The 20882-nt window shown below is 40.5% G+C and overlaps 1 protein-coding gene across 2 annotated transcripts in view; it reads right to left on the bottom strand.

Annotated features, from left to right (window-relative positions):
- Uggt (UDP-glucose-glycoprotein glucosyltransferase) overlaps window positions 1-20882 on the bottom strand; it is a 255375-nt gene that overhangs the window by 22575 nt on the left and 211918 nt on the right. For both annotated transcript variants that reach the window (XM_068376676.1, XM_068376677.1), the window contains 2 exons: window positions 3925-4041; window positions 1262-1394 (listed from right to left, as the gene is read on the bottom strand). In XM_068376676.1, coding sequence (XP_068232777.1) covers window positions 1262-1394; window positions 3925-4041 — 250 coding nt within the window. The remainder of the gene's footprint in view (window positions 1-1261; window positions 1395-3924; window positions 4042-20882) is intronic.

The raw sequence follows: 20882 nt of genomic DNA, 5'->3' as shown, positions 1-20882 counted from the left end.
CCGATGGATCCATATAAGTAAAACGGAATGAGCAATAAAATAGTGTAAAATAATGTGCAATGTTAAATGATGTAACACATTGAACTGGTTTATAGGCATGCGTAACTTAAAATAAAATTAGTAAGAGAAGGATGCAAGGGAATGGCAGGGGGATAATAGCTGGCAGCCCTCCAGAGCGGGAGTCGTCGCGCTGGACAGGGATACCAACATAACTTCTACCTCGGGTAGATGCCGAACGGTAGTAACAAATAAATTAACAACTGCCCCGCGAGAGTCCCACTCAAACTAAGCGATAACTAGACTAGATGGTAATCGCAAAAATTATTAATAAGATCAATATATAATATCAATAATATAATAATATAAACACTTAATGCGGTAGCGAAACCAACAAGACCGTGCCCGAAGGCAGGCTTGCCAACCGAGTTCAAAACTATGATACGTAGTATATCATCAAAACATCAAAATAATATCCAAAGCACAATGATGAGGTGTAATTGGTGAGAAAAACCTCCAAAATAAGGTTCGAAACAAAAAACAATCAGTATGGAAGACCAATTGTAATACATTAAGAACGAGCGAAGGCGGGGGGGGGTGGTAGCAAGCCAGCAAGGGAGCCGCAAGCGGTCTGACAAGAGGAAAAAATAAAACCTCGAATAAAATTAAAATTAATGGCAATGCTACCCCCAAAAGCTCAAAACTCATAGATCTGGTACTTAACTTAGATGGAGAGACCAGGGAATCCGCCATCTGCACAAAGAAATGAGGTATGAACGAAAACACCGAAGAGAAATATATACAAAAGTTCATGTAAAGATGTGCTATAAAGGAGTGTCGTCACTGGCGTGGGTTAGGTTAGTGGTAGTAGTGTTGATCGGCACCTCGCTATGGCGGGGATTTTGAAGAGGAGATATCTAAATGGTGCGAGACCTCTGGTTGTGAATTATCACGCCCCAGTATTATATCGACACCTTATATAGGTGACTGAGCTGGGTTCAACCTGGCATTCCTAGGCAATTTTTTCTCTGGTAATATATAGCAGTTATATACCTTATAAATGGTGTTAAAGGAGCATTTCACTGGGCGGCACAGCTCGGAGCCCAGAAAATAGTTTGTCAGGAAATTGACAGTAATTTGTAAATATATGTGACTGTTAATAAAGGATAAAAAATGCTTGATTATCACTCATACAGAATTAAAAAGGTATCAAAAATTTAACCCACTGAATTATTACTTGCGAATGTAACATAATAATACCCACCTTGTGATTTATTACTCTTGATTCCCTTAAACCCTTGAAGAACACCCTTGATTTTATCATCGTATTCATTCCATTCCTCAATAATTCTTTGGGCTGCAACTAATTTGGCTTCCTTTGTCATTGGATTATTACACTGTAAAAGATAAAGGGATAATATAAATACATATAAAGTATACTTTTAAAAGTATTTGAATTAAATAAAATTCAGTCTTGATTTAACACGTAAAATTATATCCAAGTACTGTATCAAACAAGACAAAATAAGTCCTATACAGTATTATGCAGTAAATACTGAAGGAAAACTCACCAAAGCAATATTGATTTATATACTATATTTAAATGTTAAGATACAAGTTAGGGCAATTATTTTATCTTTCATCTACAATATTTACGATCATCAAATTTATTGTTTAAAATAAAATAAAATTTCAATAACCACTATATAAGTAACTGTTTCTTCACATTAATATGATTTCTCAGATTATATAATGCTCACTCAATTATTAAATATATCTATAGATGATATAAAAAACTAAAAAATTCAAGCTCTTTAATCAAACTAATACCGAGGAATTAATTAGAGTTTTTCTATCATACTAGCTTCAGTAACCCTTCACCGCATGAACATAAAACTTGCAAACTTCTACACACACACAGATGATCATATGAACTTTAAAGTAGTGATTAGAGAGAGAGAGAGAGAGAGAGAGAGAGAGAGAGAGAGAGAGAGAGAGAGAGAGAGAGAGAGAGAGACATGAACATTAAACTTGCAAACTTCTACACACACAGAATATCATATGAACTTTAAAGTAGTGAGCATATATGTGTATATATATATATATATATATATATATATATATATATATATATATATATATATATATATATATATATATATATATATATATATATATATATATATATATATATATATATATATATATATATATATATATATATATATATATATATATATATATATATATATATATATATATATATATATATATATATATATATATATATATATATATATATATATATATATATATATATATATATATATATATATATATATATATATATATATATATATATATATATATATATATATATATATATATATATATATAATATATATATAATATATATATATATATATATATATATATATATATATATATATATATATATATATATATATATATATATATATATATATATATATATATATATATATATATATATATATATATATATATATATATATATATATATATATATATATATATATATATATATATATATATATATATATATATATATATATATATATATATATATATATATATATATATATATATATATATATATATATATATATATATATATATATATATATATATATATATATATATATATATATATATATATATATATATATATATATATATATATATATATATATATATATATATATATATATATATATATATATATATATATATATATATATATATATATATATATATATATATATATATATATATATATGTATATGGATTGTATCAGAGAGAGAGAGAGAGAGAGAGAGAGAGAGAGAGAGAGAGAGAGAGGAGAGAGAGAGAGAGAGAGAGTGTGTGTGTGTGTGGTGATTAGGAGGCTAATCAGCACCCAGGTGCAACTTATTATTATTTATACTAGTTACGTAAGCTACACTCCTAGCTGGAAAAGCAGGATGCTATAAGCCCAAGGGCTCCAACAGGGAAAAATAGCCCAGAGAGGAAAAGAAATAAGGAAAAAATAAACAACAAAAGAAGTAATGAACAATTAAAATAGAATATTCTATATAGTAACATTAAATTGAATCTTTCTTAGCTATAAAAACTTAAAAAAAAGAGGAAGAGAAATAGGATAGAATAGTGTGCCCGAGTGTACTCTCAAGCAAGAGAGCTCTAACACAAGACAGTGTAAGACCAAGGTACAGAGGCTATGGCACTACCCAAGGCTAGAGAACAATGGTTTGATTTTAGTCTCTTTCTCATAGAAGAGATGCTTACCATAGCTTAAGTGTCTCTTCTACCCTTACCAAGAGGAAAGTAGCCACTGAACAATTACAGTGCAGTAGTTATCCCCTTCAGCACAGAAGAATTGTTTGGTAATCTCATTGTTGTAGGTGTATGAGGATGGAGGAGAATGTGGAAAGAATAGGCCAGACTATTCAGAGTATGAGTAGGCAAAGGAAAAATATGCCGCAACCAGAGAGAGACATCCAATGTAGTACTGTTTGGCCAGTCAAAGGACCCTAAACTGTATCTCTCTAGTGGTAGTATCTAAACAGGTGGCTGGTGCCCTGACCAACCTACTACCTACTATGAAGTTAAAAGCAAGAAAAAAAGTAGCAGAGAAAGATGAACAGTAAAAGACTAAAAATGCACTGAGCGAGAAGCACTGAGGTTTTCAAGAAATATTGTTGAATTTTTCTTAATTGCCTGTACTTAAACTTACAATCTAAATCTAGCCCCAGGTCTGTTTTCCATTAATCCTGCATTATCCCATTTTCTAATTTATGCTACTCAAATGATAGCTTCTGTGATTTTTACACAAACACACACACATATTGCAATATCAACTACTTGTTTTTACAATAGATACAAACTAACCAAATCAATGATTTTTGCACTTTTCTTGGAATTATCGTCACACCATGTCTCACACCATAACCAATCTTGTGGCAAGGATTTGATGCGTACTTGATGAATCATATTATTTGGAAGATCCTGAAATTGAAAAAAAAATGTGAGCATTACTTTATTTGATACAAGGAATGATTTCATTCAAAAGTCTCCGAAATTTATAAAAAGAATTCAAGTATCACTGGAAAACATTATCTGCCACGCTAAAAACCTCATTTTATGCATTTCCAAAATATAATATACAAAACCTTATATTTAAAACTTTCAAAATAAATGTTATTGTCAAAGTTAAGCTTATAAAATACAGGTGTGCCTTAAGAATGAAATTAAAGGTATATCTTTATAATAATTCATGTTAAAGAATTCCATACTGAGTCATTTTTTAAGTTCAAATCGGCCTTTTCAAGAAATAACCAGGAAAATATTTTTGAACTTTCATAAATCTTATTCTTTACAATTAAAATTTATAAATTACTGGTAATTATAAAACAGTAAAAAAAACTGAGGCAACAAACAGCTTATTGTAGTAGCTATCATTTGAGGTTCATTATGATAATTAACTAGTTGTTATCATATGCCTTTTGCATACATACAGTATTTTTAAGAACTGCATGAAATACATATGACAAATGCTTAACTATTATATACATAAAACTCAGTTACTACTGATGCAATAGAATATTAGAGAACTTATACATAATATGCATTCCCAAATTTTCATGCATGTCAAACAGCCAGGAATCTAACTAGGACTTGAGATGGGGAAATTCAATGTCCATTTCCCCAAAAGAAATAAGAAAAAATAAAATTCAGTCATCCTTTTTTCCTTGAAGAATATCAAAGAAAAGTATAAAGGTATAGTACATGAAAGAAAAATAGCAAACCCAATACAGTATAACTTGAAGGCCCTCTTTAGAAAAAAGTAAAAAAAAATAACCAATGTGGGTGTCACTATAAAGTATAGCAATATAAAGAAATAAAATCTGTAATAATTATGAAAAAAGGATACTGATGAGAATAATATCTATGAAATAGAGGTAAAAGAAGTAATTTTATAAGGCAAAAAACCATCCTACGTTAAAAATAGAATTATGCCAGGTCTCTTGGAACAAATTCCAACATAGGGTGCGATTACTCTAAAACTTCTCAATATAAAGACCCTTTATTCAGTGAATTTTTAATATACCATATCTAATTACACCATCAAGCAACTCCATACATTATAACAAACGATAGCTTGTTATATAAACGTGAAGCTCAATGGGCAACCCAGCCCTCTCAAATCTTTGGTGCATCTGACCTTTTTCCTAATCTGGGTACAATAATGGAAACCAACTGAAATTTAATAACAAATTATTTTTTCATTAAGCATCTTAAGAGTTCAGACTGGCACAAAAATGATATTTTAATTATAAAATAAATTTTTGAATATACTTACCCGATGAATATATAGCTGCAACTCTGTTGCTCGACAGACAAACTCTACGGAAAAAACTCGCCAGCGATCGCTACACAGGTTGCGGGTGTGCCCAACAGCGCCATCTGTCGCCCAGATACCCAGCTCTTATGTAAACAAAGACTCAATTTTCTCCTCGTCCCACTGCGTCTCTATTGGGGAGGAAGGGAGGGTCATTTAATTTATATATTCACCGGGTAAGTATATTCAAAAATTTATTTTATAATTAAAATATCATTTTTAAATATTTAACTTAGCCGGTGAATATATAGCTGATTCACACCCAGGATGGTGGGTAGAGACCAGTAATATATGTTTACATTTTATGAGCTAAGAGTTTTTTATTTCATTTAGAAGTTATCAAAATAACAAAAGCAAAATAAATAGGTACCTGGTAAGGAAGTCGACTTGAACAATTACTCTGCCTTTTAAGTACGTCTTCCTTACGGAGCCTCGCGATCCTCTTAGGATGCTGATCGACCCCTAGGAGCTGAAGTATCAAGGGTTGCAACCCATACAACAGGACCTCATCAAACCCCTAATCTAGGCGCTCTCAAGAAATGACTTTGACCACCCGCCAAATCAACCAGGATGCGAAAGGCTTCTTAGCCTTCCGGACAACCCATAAAAACAACATTAAAAACATTTCAAGAGAAAGATTAAAAGGGTATGGAATTAGGGAATTGTAGTGGTTGAGCCCTCACCCACTACTGCACTCGCTGCTACGAATGGTCCCAGTGTGTAGCAGTCCTCATAAAGAGACTGGACATCCTTTAGATAAAAAGACGCGAACACTGACTTGCTTCTCCAATAGGTTGCGTCCATTATACTTCGCAGAGATCTATTTTGCTTAAAGGCCACGGAAGTTGCAACAGCTCTAACTTCGTGCGTCTTCACCTTAAGCAAAGCTTGGTCTTCCTCACTCAGATGTGAATGAGCTTCTCGTATTAACAGTCTGATAAAGTAGGATAAAGCATTCTTTGACATAGGCAAAGATGGTTTCTTAACTGAACACCATAAAGCTTCAGATTGGCCTCGTAAAGGTTTAGTGCGCTTTAAATAGAACTTAAGAGCTCTCACAGGGCATAAGACTCTTTCTAGTTCATTGCCTACAATCTCCGATAAGCTGGGAATATCGAACGATTTAGGCCAAGGTCGAGAAGGCAGCTCATTTTTGGCTAGAAAACCAAGTTGTAGCGAACATGTGGCTTTTTCTGATGAAAATCCGATGTTCTTGCTGAAGGCATGAATCTCACTGACTCTTTTAGCTGAGGCTAAGCATACTAGGAAAAGTGTCTTTAGAGTGAGATCTTTCAAGGAGGCTGATTGTAGCGGCTCAAACCTGTCTGACATGAGGAATCTTAGTACCACGTCTAAATTCCAACCAGGTGTAACCAAACGACGCTCCTTAGTGGTCTCAAAAGACTTAAGGAGGTCTTGAAGATCTTTATTGTTGGAAAGATCTAAGCCTCTATGCCGGAAGACCGATGCCAACATGCTTCTGTAGCCCTTGATAGTGGGAGCTGAAAGGGATCGTCCTTTTCTCAGGTATAAGAGAAAGTCAGCTATTTGAGCTACAGAGGTACTGGTCGAGGATACAGAAACTGACTTGCACCAGTCTCGGAAGACTTCCCACTTCAATTGGTAGAGTCTAATGGTGGATGCTCTCCTTGCTCTGGCAATCGCACTGGCTGCCTCCTTCGAAAAGCCTCTAGCTCTCGAGAGTCTTTCGATAGTCTGAAGGCAGTCAGACGAAGAGCGAGGAAGCTTTGGTGTACCTTCTTTACGTGTGGCTGACGTAGAAGGTCCACCCTTAGGGGAAGACTTCTGGGAACGTCTACTAGCCATCGAAGTACCTCGGTGAACCATTCTCTCGCGGGCCAGAGGGGAGCAACTAGCGTCAACCTTGTCCCTTCGTGAGAGGCGAACTTCTGCAGTACCTTGTTGACAATCTTGAACGGTGGGAATGCGTAGAGATCTAGATGTGACCAATCTAGGAGAAAGGCATCTATATGTATTGCTGCTGGGTCCGGGACTGGGGAGCAATAGATTGGAAGCCTCTTGGTCAGCGAGGTTGCAAAGAGATCTATGGTTGGCTGGCCCCAAGTGGCCCAAAGGCTCTTGCACACATCCTTGTGGAGGGTCCATTCTGTTGGAATTACTTGCCCTTTCCGACTGAGACAATCTGCTATGACATTCAAGTTGCCTTGGATGAACCTCGTTACTAGTGAGATGTCTTGACCTTTTGACCAGATGAGGAGGTCCCTTGCGATCTCGTACAACGTCAGTGAGTGAGTCCCTCCTTGCTTGGAGATGTACGCCAAGGCAGTGGTGTTGTCTGAGTTCACTTCCACCACTTTGCCTCGAAGGAGAGACTTGAAGCTTTTCAAGGCCAGATGTACTGCCAAAAGCTCCTTGCAGTTGATATGCATGTTCCTCTGACTCGAGTTCCACAGTCCTGAGCATTCCCGACCGTCTAATGTCGCGCCCCAGCCCACGTCCGATGCGTCCGAGAAGAGAACGTGGTTGGGAGTCTGAACAGCCAGGGGAAGACCCTCTCTCAAGTTGATATTGTCCTTCCACCATGTCAGACAAGACTTCATCTTTTCGGAAATCGGGATCGAGACCGCTTCTAGCGTCTTGTCCTTTTTCCAATGAAAAGCTAGATAGTATTGAAGCGGACGGAGGTGTAGTCTTCCTAATGACACAAATTGTTCCAGGGATGATAGCGTCCCTACCAGACTCATCCACAGCCTGACTGAGCAGCGTTCCTTCTTCAGCATGTTCTGGATGAATAACAGGGCTTGACTTATTCTGGGGGCCGACGGAAAAGCCCGAAAAGCTTGACTGTGAATCTCCATCCCTAAATACACAATAGTTTGGGATGGGACCAGTTGCGACTTTTCCAAATTGACTAGGAGTCCCAATTCCTTGGTCAGATCTAGAGTCCACTTGAGATCCTTCAGACAGCGACGACTGGAAGAGGCTCTGAGAAGCCAGTCGTCCAAATAAAGGGAGGCTCGGATGTCCGATAAATGGAGGAATTTGGCTACATTCCTCATCAGCCTCGTAAACACGAGAGGAGCTGTGCTTAGGCCAAAGCACAGGGCCCGAAACTGGTAGACCACCTTTTCGAAAACGAATCTCAGAAAAGGTTGGGAGTCTGAGTGGATGGGGACGTGGAAGTAGGCGTCCCTTAGGTCTAGGGAGACCATCCAGTCTTCCCTTCTGACCGCTGCTAAGACCGACTTTGTGGTCTCCATGGAGAACTTCGTCTTTGTGACAAAGACATTCAGAGCACTGACGTCTAGCACCGGCCTCCACCCTCCTGTCTTCTTTGAAACCAAGAAGAGGCGGTTGTAGAATCCCGGTGATTGAAGGTCCGAGACCTTGACCACCGCTCCCTTCTTTAGCAAAAGAGACACTTCCAGTTTCAGGGCTTGTCTCTTTTCTTCCTCTCTGTACCTGGGAGAGAGATCGATGGGAGACGTCGCTAAAGGGGGTTTTCGTACAAACGGGATCTTGTACCCCTCTCTGAGCCACTTCACAGATTGTGCATCTGCGCCTCTCTTCTCCCAGGCTTGCCAGAAGTTCTTGAGTCTGGCTCCCACTGCTGTCTGAAGTTGCGGGCAGTCAGACTCTGTCCTTAGAGGACTTGGATCCTTTCCTCTTCCCTCGCTTCCCTTCGGCACGAGCACCTCCTCTGCTGGAGGCTCTGCCACGAAAGGGCGGAATAAAGCGAGACGCTGGAGTGTCCATCCTCGGTCTAGCTGATAATGTAGGCAAAGGGGGAGCTTTGCGAGCTGAGGACGCAACAAGATCGTGAGTGTCCTTCTGCACTAACGAAGCGGCTATTTCCTTTATCAGGACTTCTGGAAACAGGCACTTGGAAAGAGGAGCAAAGAGAAGCTCAGATCTCTGGCACGGTGTAACTCCAGCAGAAAGGAATGAGCAGAGAGATTCTCGCTTTTTCAGGACTCCGGACACAAATGAGGCAGCAAGCTCATTGGACCCATCACGGACGGCCTTGTCCATGCAGGACATAATGAGCAAAGAAGTCTATCTGTCGAAGAGATCTTCCTGCTTAGGGCTCCTAGGCACCAGTCTAAAAAGTTAAAGACTTCAAAAGCCCTAAAGATTCCTTTCATAAGATGGTCCAGGTCCGATGATGACCAACAAATCTTTGAGCGTCTCATGGCAAGGCGGCGGGGAGAGTCTACAAGACTTGAGAAGTCGCCCTGGGCAGAGGCAGGAATTCCCAAGCCGAGAACTTCTCCCGTGGCATACCAGACGCTCGATCTAGAAGAGAGTCTAGCAGGGGGAAAAGCAAATGCTGTCTTCCCTAAACTCTTCTTGGACTCTAACCAGTCTCCTATCACCCGCAAAGCTCTCTTGGACGAGCGTGCGAGGACGAGTCTAGTAAAGGCAGGTGCGGTAGAAGGCATGCCTAAGACAAACTCTGAAGGCGGAGAACGAGGAGCCACAGAAACCAACTGGTCAGGAAACAGCTCTTTGAAAATAGCCAAAACTTTTCTAAAGTCCAAAGAGGGTTGAGTAGACTTAGGCTCGTCCAGTTCTGATTGTTGTTCATCTTGATGTGCAGCAACATCGTCATCAGAAAGTTCCTCATCCGAGAACTGATGAGGAAACGGCAACGCAGTGGGTAACGGCTGGTTCGCTGAGTTCGGTCGTACTGGTGCATACGTGACTGAGCCGGACGCAACGTCATGGACCTGCGGCACAGTCTGTGAGCTGTCAACAACCATGGTAGCGCGAGGACGCACAGCGTCTACCCGAGACTGTCTAGACTGACTTGGTTGCGCAGTAGAAACCACACTGGGTTGCGGAGGTTGACGCACCTCGTCAAAACAAGTCAACTCTGAAGGTTGTTGAACGTCCAGAACGTCAACACCCACTTCCGTGCGTCGCTTAACGTCAACATGCGGCTGGCAGCCCACACTGGAACGCATCGGTGGAGGAACTCCCTCAACTGGTGTACGTGAGAAGGTTACCTTAGCGTCCACAGGACGCACAACCGATCGCTTAGAAGGTTGTAGGCTAGTTACTGCACTCGCTGCTGGTACGGCATCAACCTTCTCCGCATGAAAGTCCTGCATTAGAGACGTAAGCTTGGACTGCATGTCTTGCAGTAAAGCCCATTTAGGGTCTACGGGAGCAGGTGCGGCGACAGACGGTGTTAGGGTCTGAAGCGGTACCGCTTTGCCTCTCTTAGGCGGTGAGCAGTCATCAGATGACAGCAACGAGTCCGAACTGACCCAGTGACTACAACCGGGATGTTGGACTTGTGCTGAAGGGACCGATTTACGTTTTAAAGGTCGTGAGACCTTGGTCCAAGGTTTCTTGCGAGAAACAAGTTCAGACGACGAGGTATAAATGGGCTCTCTCGTCTTAGGTAGGTAGGGGCGATCTTGGGTAGATACGCCCGATACCATGGAGGGAACGTCTGTTCGCTGATTAAAGCCTCTCGAATCCATTCGTCGTACGACATTGCTTCTCCCCTGGACTTGGGAGCTTGCAAGAGGTCCCGGACTAGGAGGACGACAGGCACGAACAGACGAACCCTCAAGCGCAACACTGTTCACAACACTATCACTTGGCACTTTAGCACTTCCCACTGCACTTTGGCACTTAAGCTCCTTAACATCCGCCATGAGCTGATTGCGGTCACTTGCAAGGGACTCAACTCTCTCACCCAGAGCCTGGATGGCACGCATCATGTCAGCCATCGATGGTTCCTGAGTGCTAGGAGGGGGGTTAGGAACAACCACTACAGGGGAAGGAATAGGTTGTGGGGCATGAGGAGAGGATACATCAATAGATCGAGAAGAACTCCTAATTCTATCTCTCTCTAGCCTACGTGTGTACTTTTCGAATTCGATAAAATCGAATTCCGAAAGGCCCACGCACTCCTCACACCGATCTTCCAATTGACAGGTTTTACCCCTACAATTGGAACAAACAGTGTGAGGGTCGATAGAAGCCTTCGGAAGACGCCTAGAACAGTCCCTAGCATTGCATTTCCTAAATTTGGGAACTTGTGAAGGGTCAGCCATTTTGAATTGGTCAAGGGAAAATTCCAAAAACGATCTAAGTCATCAACAATGAATCCGTTACAAAAAAGAGTTCAAGGATTTGTTTGAAGAAAAACCCTGCACAGCGAAAGCTCAAAACCAGAATATAGTACTTCACCAATAAGATGTGAAAAACTCCAGTTTAGCAACGGCGAGTAAAGTACGTCTTGTCAACACCTCGACAGAGAGAAAATTGAGTCTTTGTTTACATAAGAGCTGGGTATCTGGGCGACAGATGGCGCTGTTGGGCACACCCGCAACCTGTGTAGCGATCACTGGCGAGTTTTTTCCGTAGAGTTTGTCTGTCAAGCAACAGAGTTGCAGCTATATATTCACCGGCTAAGTTAAATATTTAAAAATTATAATTCTACTGTATATAATTGTTATGGCTGATATTGATTCTAATTTTTCATGTATTTACACACTTACCTCCCTTAAGTATCAGTCTATTCTGTATGAGCATAGAGACTGACGAACCTATATTTTTTTTTTCCAAAGAAACAACATTTTTGGGCTACATGTCCAGACCAAACAGCATCAAATACAAACTTATTGCCTTCTTTTCTCTCCATTTCATAACCTCATTCCAGGGTCCAACCTCTATAATCATCTATTTCCACTTACAATTAAAGGCTTTGAATGAACAAGGTATGTTTTGAGAACATAAAACAAACCCAATGATTACAGTTAAAAAGACAGCTTTATCAAAAGAAATGTTATACATGTATACATTAATTATTTCTCTCTTATTTATAGATACTAATTGTAATTGCTCCTCATTTAATAACCTTCTGATTTATGATTTTTTAAGCTCATGATATGATTTAGGTGCTGTACCAGTATCTAATATAAATACATAAATTTTGAATTTTCAATTCTTTGCGCAAAGGAAATGATCCAAAGAGGCATACCAATGCTGTATGGTATGTTGAAATGCTGACTAGGTAGCCCCCACTGAGAGGAGCTGCCTTAATATCAGTCTGTAGCAATCAGCAAGAAGTTCATAGTGATTATGATGCTCAACAATAAAGCCTGGTTGATGACAGGTTTCTTTTAAGATTGGTTTTTAAATCTTATCTTTCCCTCAATGAAAGAATCTTCGTCTCAGCGATATTCCTTTCTAGCGATATTCCTTTCTAAGTTGTTACGTTTAAAGCTGAAGACGTGACAAATGAAGAACTCATAGAACTTGTAGATAGAAAAATGATATTTTGATTATAAAATAAATTTTTGAATATACTTACCCGGTGAATATATAATAGCTGACGTCTCGGACGGCTCGACAGAAAAAACACAAAAACTCGCGAGCGATCGCTATGAAGGTTGCGGGTGTGCCCACCAGCGCCAACTATCGGCCAGATACCGCATATACATGTAAACAGCTCCAGTTCTTCTCATCCCGCTGGGTCTCTATCGGGGAGGAAGGGGGGGCCTTTAATTTATTTATTCACCGGGTAAGTATATTCAAAAATTTATTTTATAATCAAAATATCATTTTCAAATATTAAACTTAGCCGGTGAATATATAATAGCTGATTCACACCCATGGTGGTGGGTAGAGACCAGTATTAATACAGTTTACAGCGTATATGCTTAGAGTTTTTGACAGTTATAATATAACAAAACCCAAATAAATATAGGTACCTGGTAAGGAAGCTGACTTTGACGATTACTCTGCCTTGTTAGTCTGCTTTCCTCACGAAGCCCAGCCATCCTCTTAGGATGCTGAAAGACTCCCAGGAGCTGAAGTATCAAGGGCAGCAACCCATACAACAGGACCTCATCAAACCCCTAATCTGGGCGCTCTCAAGAAATGACATTTGACCACCCGCCAAATCAACCAGGATGCGAAAGGCTTCTTAGCCTTCCGTACAACCCAAAAACAAGATTAAAAACATTTCAAGAGACAGATTAAAAGGATATTGGAATTAAGGGAATGTAGTGGTAGAACCCTCACCCACAACTGCACTCGCTGCAACGAATGGACCCAGTGTGTAGCAGTCCTCATAAAGAGTCTGGACATCTTTTAAGTAAAATGACGCGAATACCGACTTGCTTCTCCAAAAGGTCGCGTCCATAATACTTCGCAGAGATCTATTTTGCTTAAAGGCCACGGAAGTTGCTATAGCCCTTACTTCGTGTGTCTTAACCTTAAGCAAGCAAAGGTCTTTTTCACTCAAGTGAGAATGAGCCTCTCGGATTAAAAATCTGATAAAATATGACAAAGCATTCTTTGACATAGGCAATGATGGCTTCTTAACTGAGCACCATAAGGCCTCAGATCTACCTCGTAAAGACTTAGTGCGAGCTAAGTAGAACTTAAGAGCTCTAACTGGACACAGTACTCTTTCAAGTTCGTTGCCTACGATCTCTGACAGGCAAGGTATATCAAATGACTTAGGCCAAGGACGAGAAGGCAGTTCATTTTTGGCCAGGAAACCAAGCTGAAGTGAACATGTGGCTTTATCTGTGGAAAAGCCGATGTTCTTACTGAAGGCATGAATCTCACTGACCCTTTTAGCTGAAGCCAAGCACACTAAGAAAAGTGTCTTGAGGGTGAGATCCTTCAGGGAGGCTGATTGTAATGGCTCAAACCTGTCTGACATCAGGAACCTTAGGACCACGTCTAAGTTCCATCCAGGAGTTGCCATACGACGTTCCTTAGAGGTCTCGAAAGACTTAAGGAGATCTTGGAGATCTTCATTATTGGAAAGATCTAAGCCTCTATGTCGAAAGACCGAAGCCAACATGCTCCTGTAGCCCTTAATAGTGGGTGCTGAGAGGGAGCGAACATTTCTCAGATGTAAGAGAAAATCTGCGATTTGGGCTACAGAGGTACTGGAAGAGGACACAGATGCTGACTTGCACCAGTCTCGAAAGACTTCCCACTTCGACTGGTATACTTTGATGGTAGAAGCTCTCCTAGCTCTCGCAATCGCTCTGGCTGCCTCCTTCGAAAAACCTCGAGCTCCTGAGAGTCTTTCGATAGTCTGAAGGCAGTCAGACGAAACGCGGGGAGGCTTTGATGAAGATCCTTTACGTGGGGCTGTCATAAGAGATCTACCCTTAGAGGAAGACTCCTTGGAAAGTCTACCAGCCATTGAAGTACCTCTGTGAACCACTCTCTCGCGGGCCAGAGGGGAGCAACCAACGTCAACCTTGTCCCTTCGTGAGAGGCGAACTTCTGCAGTACCTTGTTGACTATCTTGAATGGTGGGAATGCATACAAGTCCAGGTGAGACCAGTCCAGTAGAAACGCATCTATGTGGATCGCCTCTGGATCTGGGACTGGTGAGCAATAGATTGGGAGCCTTTTGGTCAACGAGGTGGCAAAGAGGTCTATGGTAGGTTGACCCCAAGTCGCCCAAAGACTCTTGCACACGTCCTTGTGGAGGGTCCATTCCGTGGGGATCACCTGACCTCTCCGACTGAGACAGTCTGCCAAGACGTTCAAGTCCCCCTGGATGAATCTTGTCAACAGGGAGATGCCTCGATTTTTTGACCATATGAGGAGGTCCCTTGCGATCACGTACAGCGTGTGGGAGTGAGTGCCTCCTTGCTTGGAGATGTACGCCAAAGCTGTGGTGTTGTCTGAATTGACCTCTACCACTTTGTTTCGAAGAATGCTCTCGAAATTCATCAAGGCCAAGTGGACTGCTAATAGCTCCTTGCCGTTGATGTGCATGCTCTTCTGAACTGAGGTCCAAAGACCCGAGCATTCCCGACCGTCCAGAGTCGCACCCCAACCCAAATCCGACGCGTCTGAGAACAACACGTGGTTTGGGTTCTTGACTGCTAGGGACAGACCCTCTCTCAGACTGATGTTGCTGTCCCACCAGTTCAGGCATGCTTTTACTGGTTCGGAGACCGGGATTGATACAGCCTCTAAAGTCTTGCTCTTGTTCCAGTGAGAGTCTAAATGGAACTGGAGAGGGCGAAGGTGAAGTCTCCCTAGCGAGACAAACTGCTCCAGGGATGACAGAGTCCCTACGAGACTCATCCAACTCCTTACTAAACAACGTTCTCTTTTCAGCATGAGTCGGACTTTGAGCAGGGCTTGTTCTATTCGGGTGGCAGACGGAAAAGCCCGAAAAACTAGACTGCGAATCTCCATCCCCAAATATAGAATCGTCTGGGATGGAAACAGTTGGGACTTTTCTAAGTTGACCAAAAGTCCCAACTCCTTCGCCAGACCCAACGTCCAATGGAGATCCTGCAGACAGCGATGACTGGACGATGCTCTGAGAAGCCAGTCGTCCAAGGACAGGGTGGTTCGAATTCCCGATAGATGAAGGAATCTTGCCACATTCCTCATGAGCCTCGTAAACACGAGAGGAGCAGGGCTGAGGCCGAAGCACAGTGCTCGGAACTGGTACACCACATTCCTGTAAACAAACCTCAAAAACGGTTGGGAATACGGGTGTATAGGAATGTGGAAGTACGCATCTCGCAGGTCGAGAGAGACCATCCAGTCTCCCTCTCTGACCGCTGCTAAGACGGACTTCGTGGTCTCCATCGTAAATTTTGTTTTCGTAACAAAAACGTTGAGCGCACTGACGTCTAGCACTGGCCTCCAACCTCCTGTATGCTTTGGGACTAGGAAGAGACGGTTGTAAAACCCCGGTGATTGAAGGTCCGAGACTTTCACCACCGCTCCCTTCTCTAGCAACAGAGACACTTCGTGATGTAGAGCTTGTCTCTTTGACTCCTCTCGATACCTGGGAGAGAGGTCTATGGGAACTGTTACTAGAGGAGGTCTGCGTACAAAAGGTATTTTGTACCTCTCCTTGAGCAACAGAACAGACTCTTGGTCTGCACCCCTCTTCTCCCAGGCCTGCCAGAAGTTGTTCAGTCTGGCCCCTACCGCTGTCTGAGGACGTGGGCAGTCAGACTCTGCCACGGGAGGACTTGGCTCCTCTCTTCTTACCTCTCTTTCCCTCGGCACGAGAGCCTCCCCTGCTGGGAGCTCTGCCACGAAAGGGCGGGATAAACCTAGACGCAGGAGTCTCGATTCTGGGTCTCACCACAAAGGATGAAGAAGGAGCTCCCTTGCGAGCAGAAGAAGCCATCAGGTCATGTGTGTCCTTCTGCACAAGAGAAGCAGCAATGTCCTTAATCAGCTGTTGTGGAAACAAGGCAGCCGATAAGGGAGCAAAGAGCAGTTCCGATCTTTGACAGGGAGTAACTCCTGCTGAAAGGGAAGAGCAAAGGGTTTCTCTCTTCTTCAAGACTCCCGACGTAAAGGTGGAGGCGAGCTCATTGGAGCCATCGCGGATGGCTTTGTCCATACAGGACATAATAAGTAAGGATACATCTTGGTCAGCAGACGAGATCTTCCTACTTTACCCTGGATAGGTACGCTCCTCGGACACCCCTTTAGGGTATACTCGGACGCGAACGACCCCGACGCCAAAAAAAATTCTTGAAAAATCAGTTTTTGCAGTAACCTCCTTTTTTCTTTTGCCAAAAAAAACTTCAATGAATGCTTAAAACAACTGTAAAGATAAATACTACTCATCTGCAGAAAAACTATTTATTATAAATATTTTAAAAAATTAAGTAGAAAAAAAAAGACCTGACATAAAAATTCATAAAAAAAAAGTTTATACATATATACACAAATCCTTTTAGGAATTGATTCTTGAATGTTTAGGACACATCTTGATGTATTTTGGATGAAGTCAGACCCATGGAGGTGAAGATCTGAAATGAGAAAAAAAGGGTAACTTTTTTTGGCCAAAAGAATTTGTCCAAATTTCATGAATTTTTTTGGGTACCCAAATGAAATAGGAAGTGGCTAATTTTTTTAGGGAATAAACATATGTTATCCTAAAATAGAAATATGTAAAAAAATCTTCATTATTTTGTAAATTACATTTATATCAGGGGCCATATCTAAAGGTAATTTTTTGAGTACTTAGAAATTTCGTAAAAAAATACATATATTTAATATATAATATGATATTTATGCAGGTAAAAATATACCAAAATATCACAAATTCTATAGGGAACAAGAATATATATAGATAGGGCAGCTTACGCTTCGGATATGTCCACAAAATGGCCGCCCCACACTGACTCAGACTCCCTAATCTGCCAATTGAAATGTAGGAAGGGTATGTCAATTTCAAGGTGTTATTTACTAATCTAATTATTATTGGATATGCATAAAAATTGTATGGTGGGTTGCTGGATAATTGTCGATTATTTTACGACTATAAAATTAAAATTCTGACCGAAAAAAATTTTTTTGAAGGGAAATAAAATCGTAAAAAAAAAAAAAAATGTAAAACAATATAATATTTTAGCTAAAAAAATTTGATGATATTCAATCAAAAAAAAGTAAACAAAAATTTTCCGACAAATAAACATCTAGAGGAATCATTACTCTGTGATAGTTCCTTAGTACGTAGTAATTTTGAAAGAATTGGGAAAAAACGAAAAAATGGCAATCACCGGAAAATCGAACACATACCTATATATACGCCATATCTGGCTAAAAAAAAGATAGGCATGGGTAGCCAGATCATCTAGAAACACTTTCCAACACTATAAAAATATAAGTTTTGCGACACTACTTGCCAATTCCTTACGGTAACATGACTAAGCAAAAAAATGCAAAACAAATAAAAAGGGGCACTCGCGGAAAAATGGCTAACATTCTAATATACGGCATTTCAGAAAAAAAAAATTCAGCCACGTGCTAGGCAAACCATCAAGGCACATTTTCCGACAAATAAACATCTAAATGAATAATTACTCTGTGATAGTTCCTTAGTACGTAGTAATTTTGAAAGAAATGGGAAAAAACGAAAAAATTGCAATCACAGGAAAATCGAACACATACCTATATATACACCATATCTGGCTAAAAAAAGAAGATAGGCATGGGTAGCCAGATCATCTAGAAACACTTTCCAACACTATAAAATTATAAGTTTTGCGACACTACTTGCCAATTCCTTACGGTAACATGACTAAGCAAAAAAATGCAAAACAAATAAAAAGGGGCACTCGTGGAAAAATGGCCATTCTAATATACGGCATTTCAGAAAAAAAAAATTTCAGCCACGTGCTAGGCAAACCATCAAGGCACATTTTCCGACAAATAAACATATAAATGAAATATTACTCTGTGATAGTTCCTTAGTACGTAGTAATTTTGAAAGAAATGGGAAAAAACGAAAAAATGGCAATCACAGGAAAATCGAACACATACTTATATATACGCCATATCTGGCAAAAAAATAAATAGGCATGGGTAGCCAGATCATCTAGAAACACTTTCCAACACTATAAAAATATAAGTTTTGCGACACTACTTGCCAATTCCTTACGGTAACATGACTAAGCAAAAAAATGCAAAACAAATAAAAAGGGGCACTCGCGGAAAAATGCCCAACATTCTAATATACGGCATCTCAGATAAAAAAAAAAAAGACATGCACGTGTTAGCCCAACCATCAAGGCACACTTTCTAACACATAAACATGAAAAAAAAATCAATAATATACGGCAATTCCTTACTACGTAGTAAATTTTTACAAATATTGAAATAAAACAAATTGGCAACCGCAGTTAAATACCCAATATACCAATAACTACGTCGTATCTGACAAAAACAAAATCACGCATGGGTAGCCAGATCATCTAGACACACTTTCCAACACTAAAAAAGCAAAAGTTTTACGATACTATTTCGCAATATCTTACGGAAAAATGACTTGGCAAAAAAATGAAAAAAAATGAAAAAGGGACACTCGCAGTAAAATGCCCGACATTCTAATATACGGCATCTCAGATAAAAAAAAAGACATGCACGTGTTAGCCCAACCATCAAGGCACACTTTCTAACACATAAACATGAAAAAAAAAAATGAATAATATACGGCAATTCCTTACTACGTAGTAATTTTTACAAATATTGAAAAAAAACAGAAATTGGTAACCGCAGTTAAATACCCAATATACCAATAACTACGTCGTATCTGACAAAAACAAAGTCATGCATGGGTAGCCAGATCATCTAGACACACTTTCCAACACTAAACAAGCAAAAGTTTTAAGACCCTATTTGGCAATATCTTACGGAAAAATGACTTGGCAAAAAAATGAAAAAAAAAATGAAAAAGGGACACTCGCGGTAAAATGGTCCTCGTGGTGATGAACGACATTTTAACTAAAAAAAAAATCATGCACATGGTAGCCAAACAATCCACCAAGACTTTCCACAACTGATAACCTATACAAGTTGCACCATTCTACGACAATTTCATAATACGTAATAACTTTGATAATTATGCAAACTACCTTAGAAGGGTAAACTCGGTCGCGCTCGACCCCGACGCGTCTCAGAAATCGGGGAAGGAGTACAGCTACAGCAATGCACATCTGGACACTACTAGAGCGTGTAGGGGAGACACCTCCTGCAGGTCGATCACCCACAAATTCAGTCACGGGGGTGAGTCACGTGAGAAAAACCTGTTTTTTTTTGACGCTCGGGGTCGCAAACGACCCATCGTACCTATCCAGGGTTAATGCTCCTAAAGACCAATCTAGAAAGTTAAAAACTTCAAAGGCCCTGTATACGCCTTTAAGGAGATGGTCAAGGTCCGAGGAGGACCAACAAATTTTCGAGCGTCTCATGGCCAGGCGACGGGGAGAGTCTACGAGGCTTGAGAAGTCACCCTGGGCAGAGGCAGGGACTCCCAAGCCGAGAACTTCTCCTGTGTCATACCAGACGCTCGATCTAGAAGCAAGCTTAGAAGGTGGGAAGGCAAAGGCCGTCTTCCCCAAACTCCTCCTGGTAACCAACCAGTCGCCTAGAAGACGTAAAGCCCTCTTAGAAGAGCGAGAAAGCACTAGCTTAGTAAAGGCAGGCTTGGTAGCAGCTAAGCCTAGCGCAAACTCAGACGGAGGCGAACGAGGAGCAACAGTAACAAAATGATCTGGGAAAAGATCCTTGAAAATCATCATGATCTTCTTAAAATCCATCGAAGGTTATACAGCCTTAGGTTCTTCTACATCAGATAAAACGTCCAAAGGATTATCATTAGGAGGAGGATCAGCAACGTCCTCATCTGAAGGACCCTCATCCGACAACTGATGAGTCTCAAGCAAGGGAGAGACCTGCCTTGGTGGCAATGCTTGACAAGCAGAGTCCACACGCAAAGGAGCATCAGTAGCAGTCCAGGACGCTACGTCATGTAACTGCTTAACGGACTGACTAGCAACAACAACAGGAGTGGGAGGACGCTCGACGTCAACTCGAGACTGCCTTGACTGCCTAGATTGAGCAGTTAAAACAACTCTTGACTGCGGTGCTTGACGCTCAACGTCAAAACAAGTCAACTTAGCTGGTTGGCGAACGTCCTGAA

Source organism: Palaemon carinicauda, chromosome 7 (genome assembly GCF_036898095.1).
Source record: "Palaemon carinicauda isolate YSFRI2023 chromosome 7, ASM3689809v2, whole genome shotgun sequence".
Taxonomy (NCBI): Eukaryota; Metazoa; Arthropoda; class Malacostraca; order Decapoda; family Palaemonidae; genus Palaemon; species Palaemon carinicauda.
Note: the sequence above shows the minus strand (reverse complement) of the source record. Positions and strands in the feature narration are given on the sequence as shown.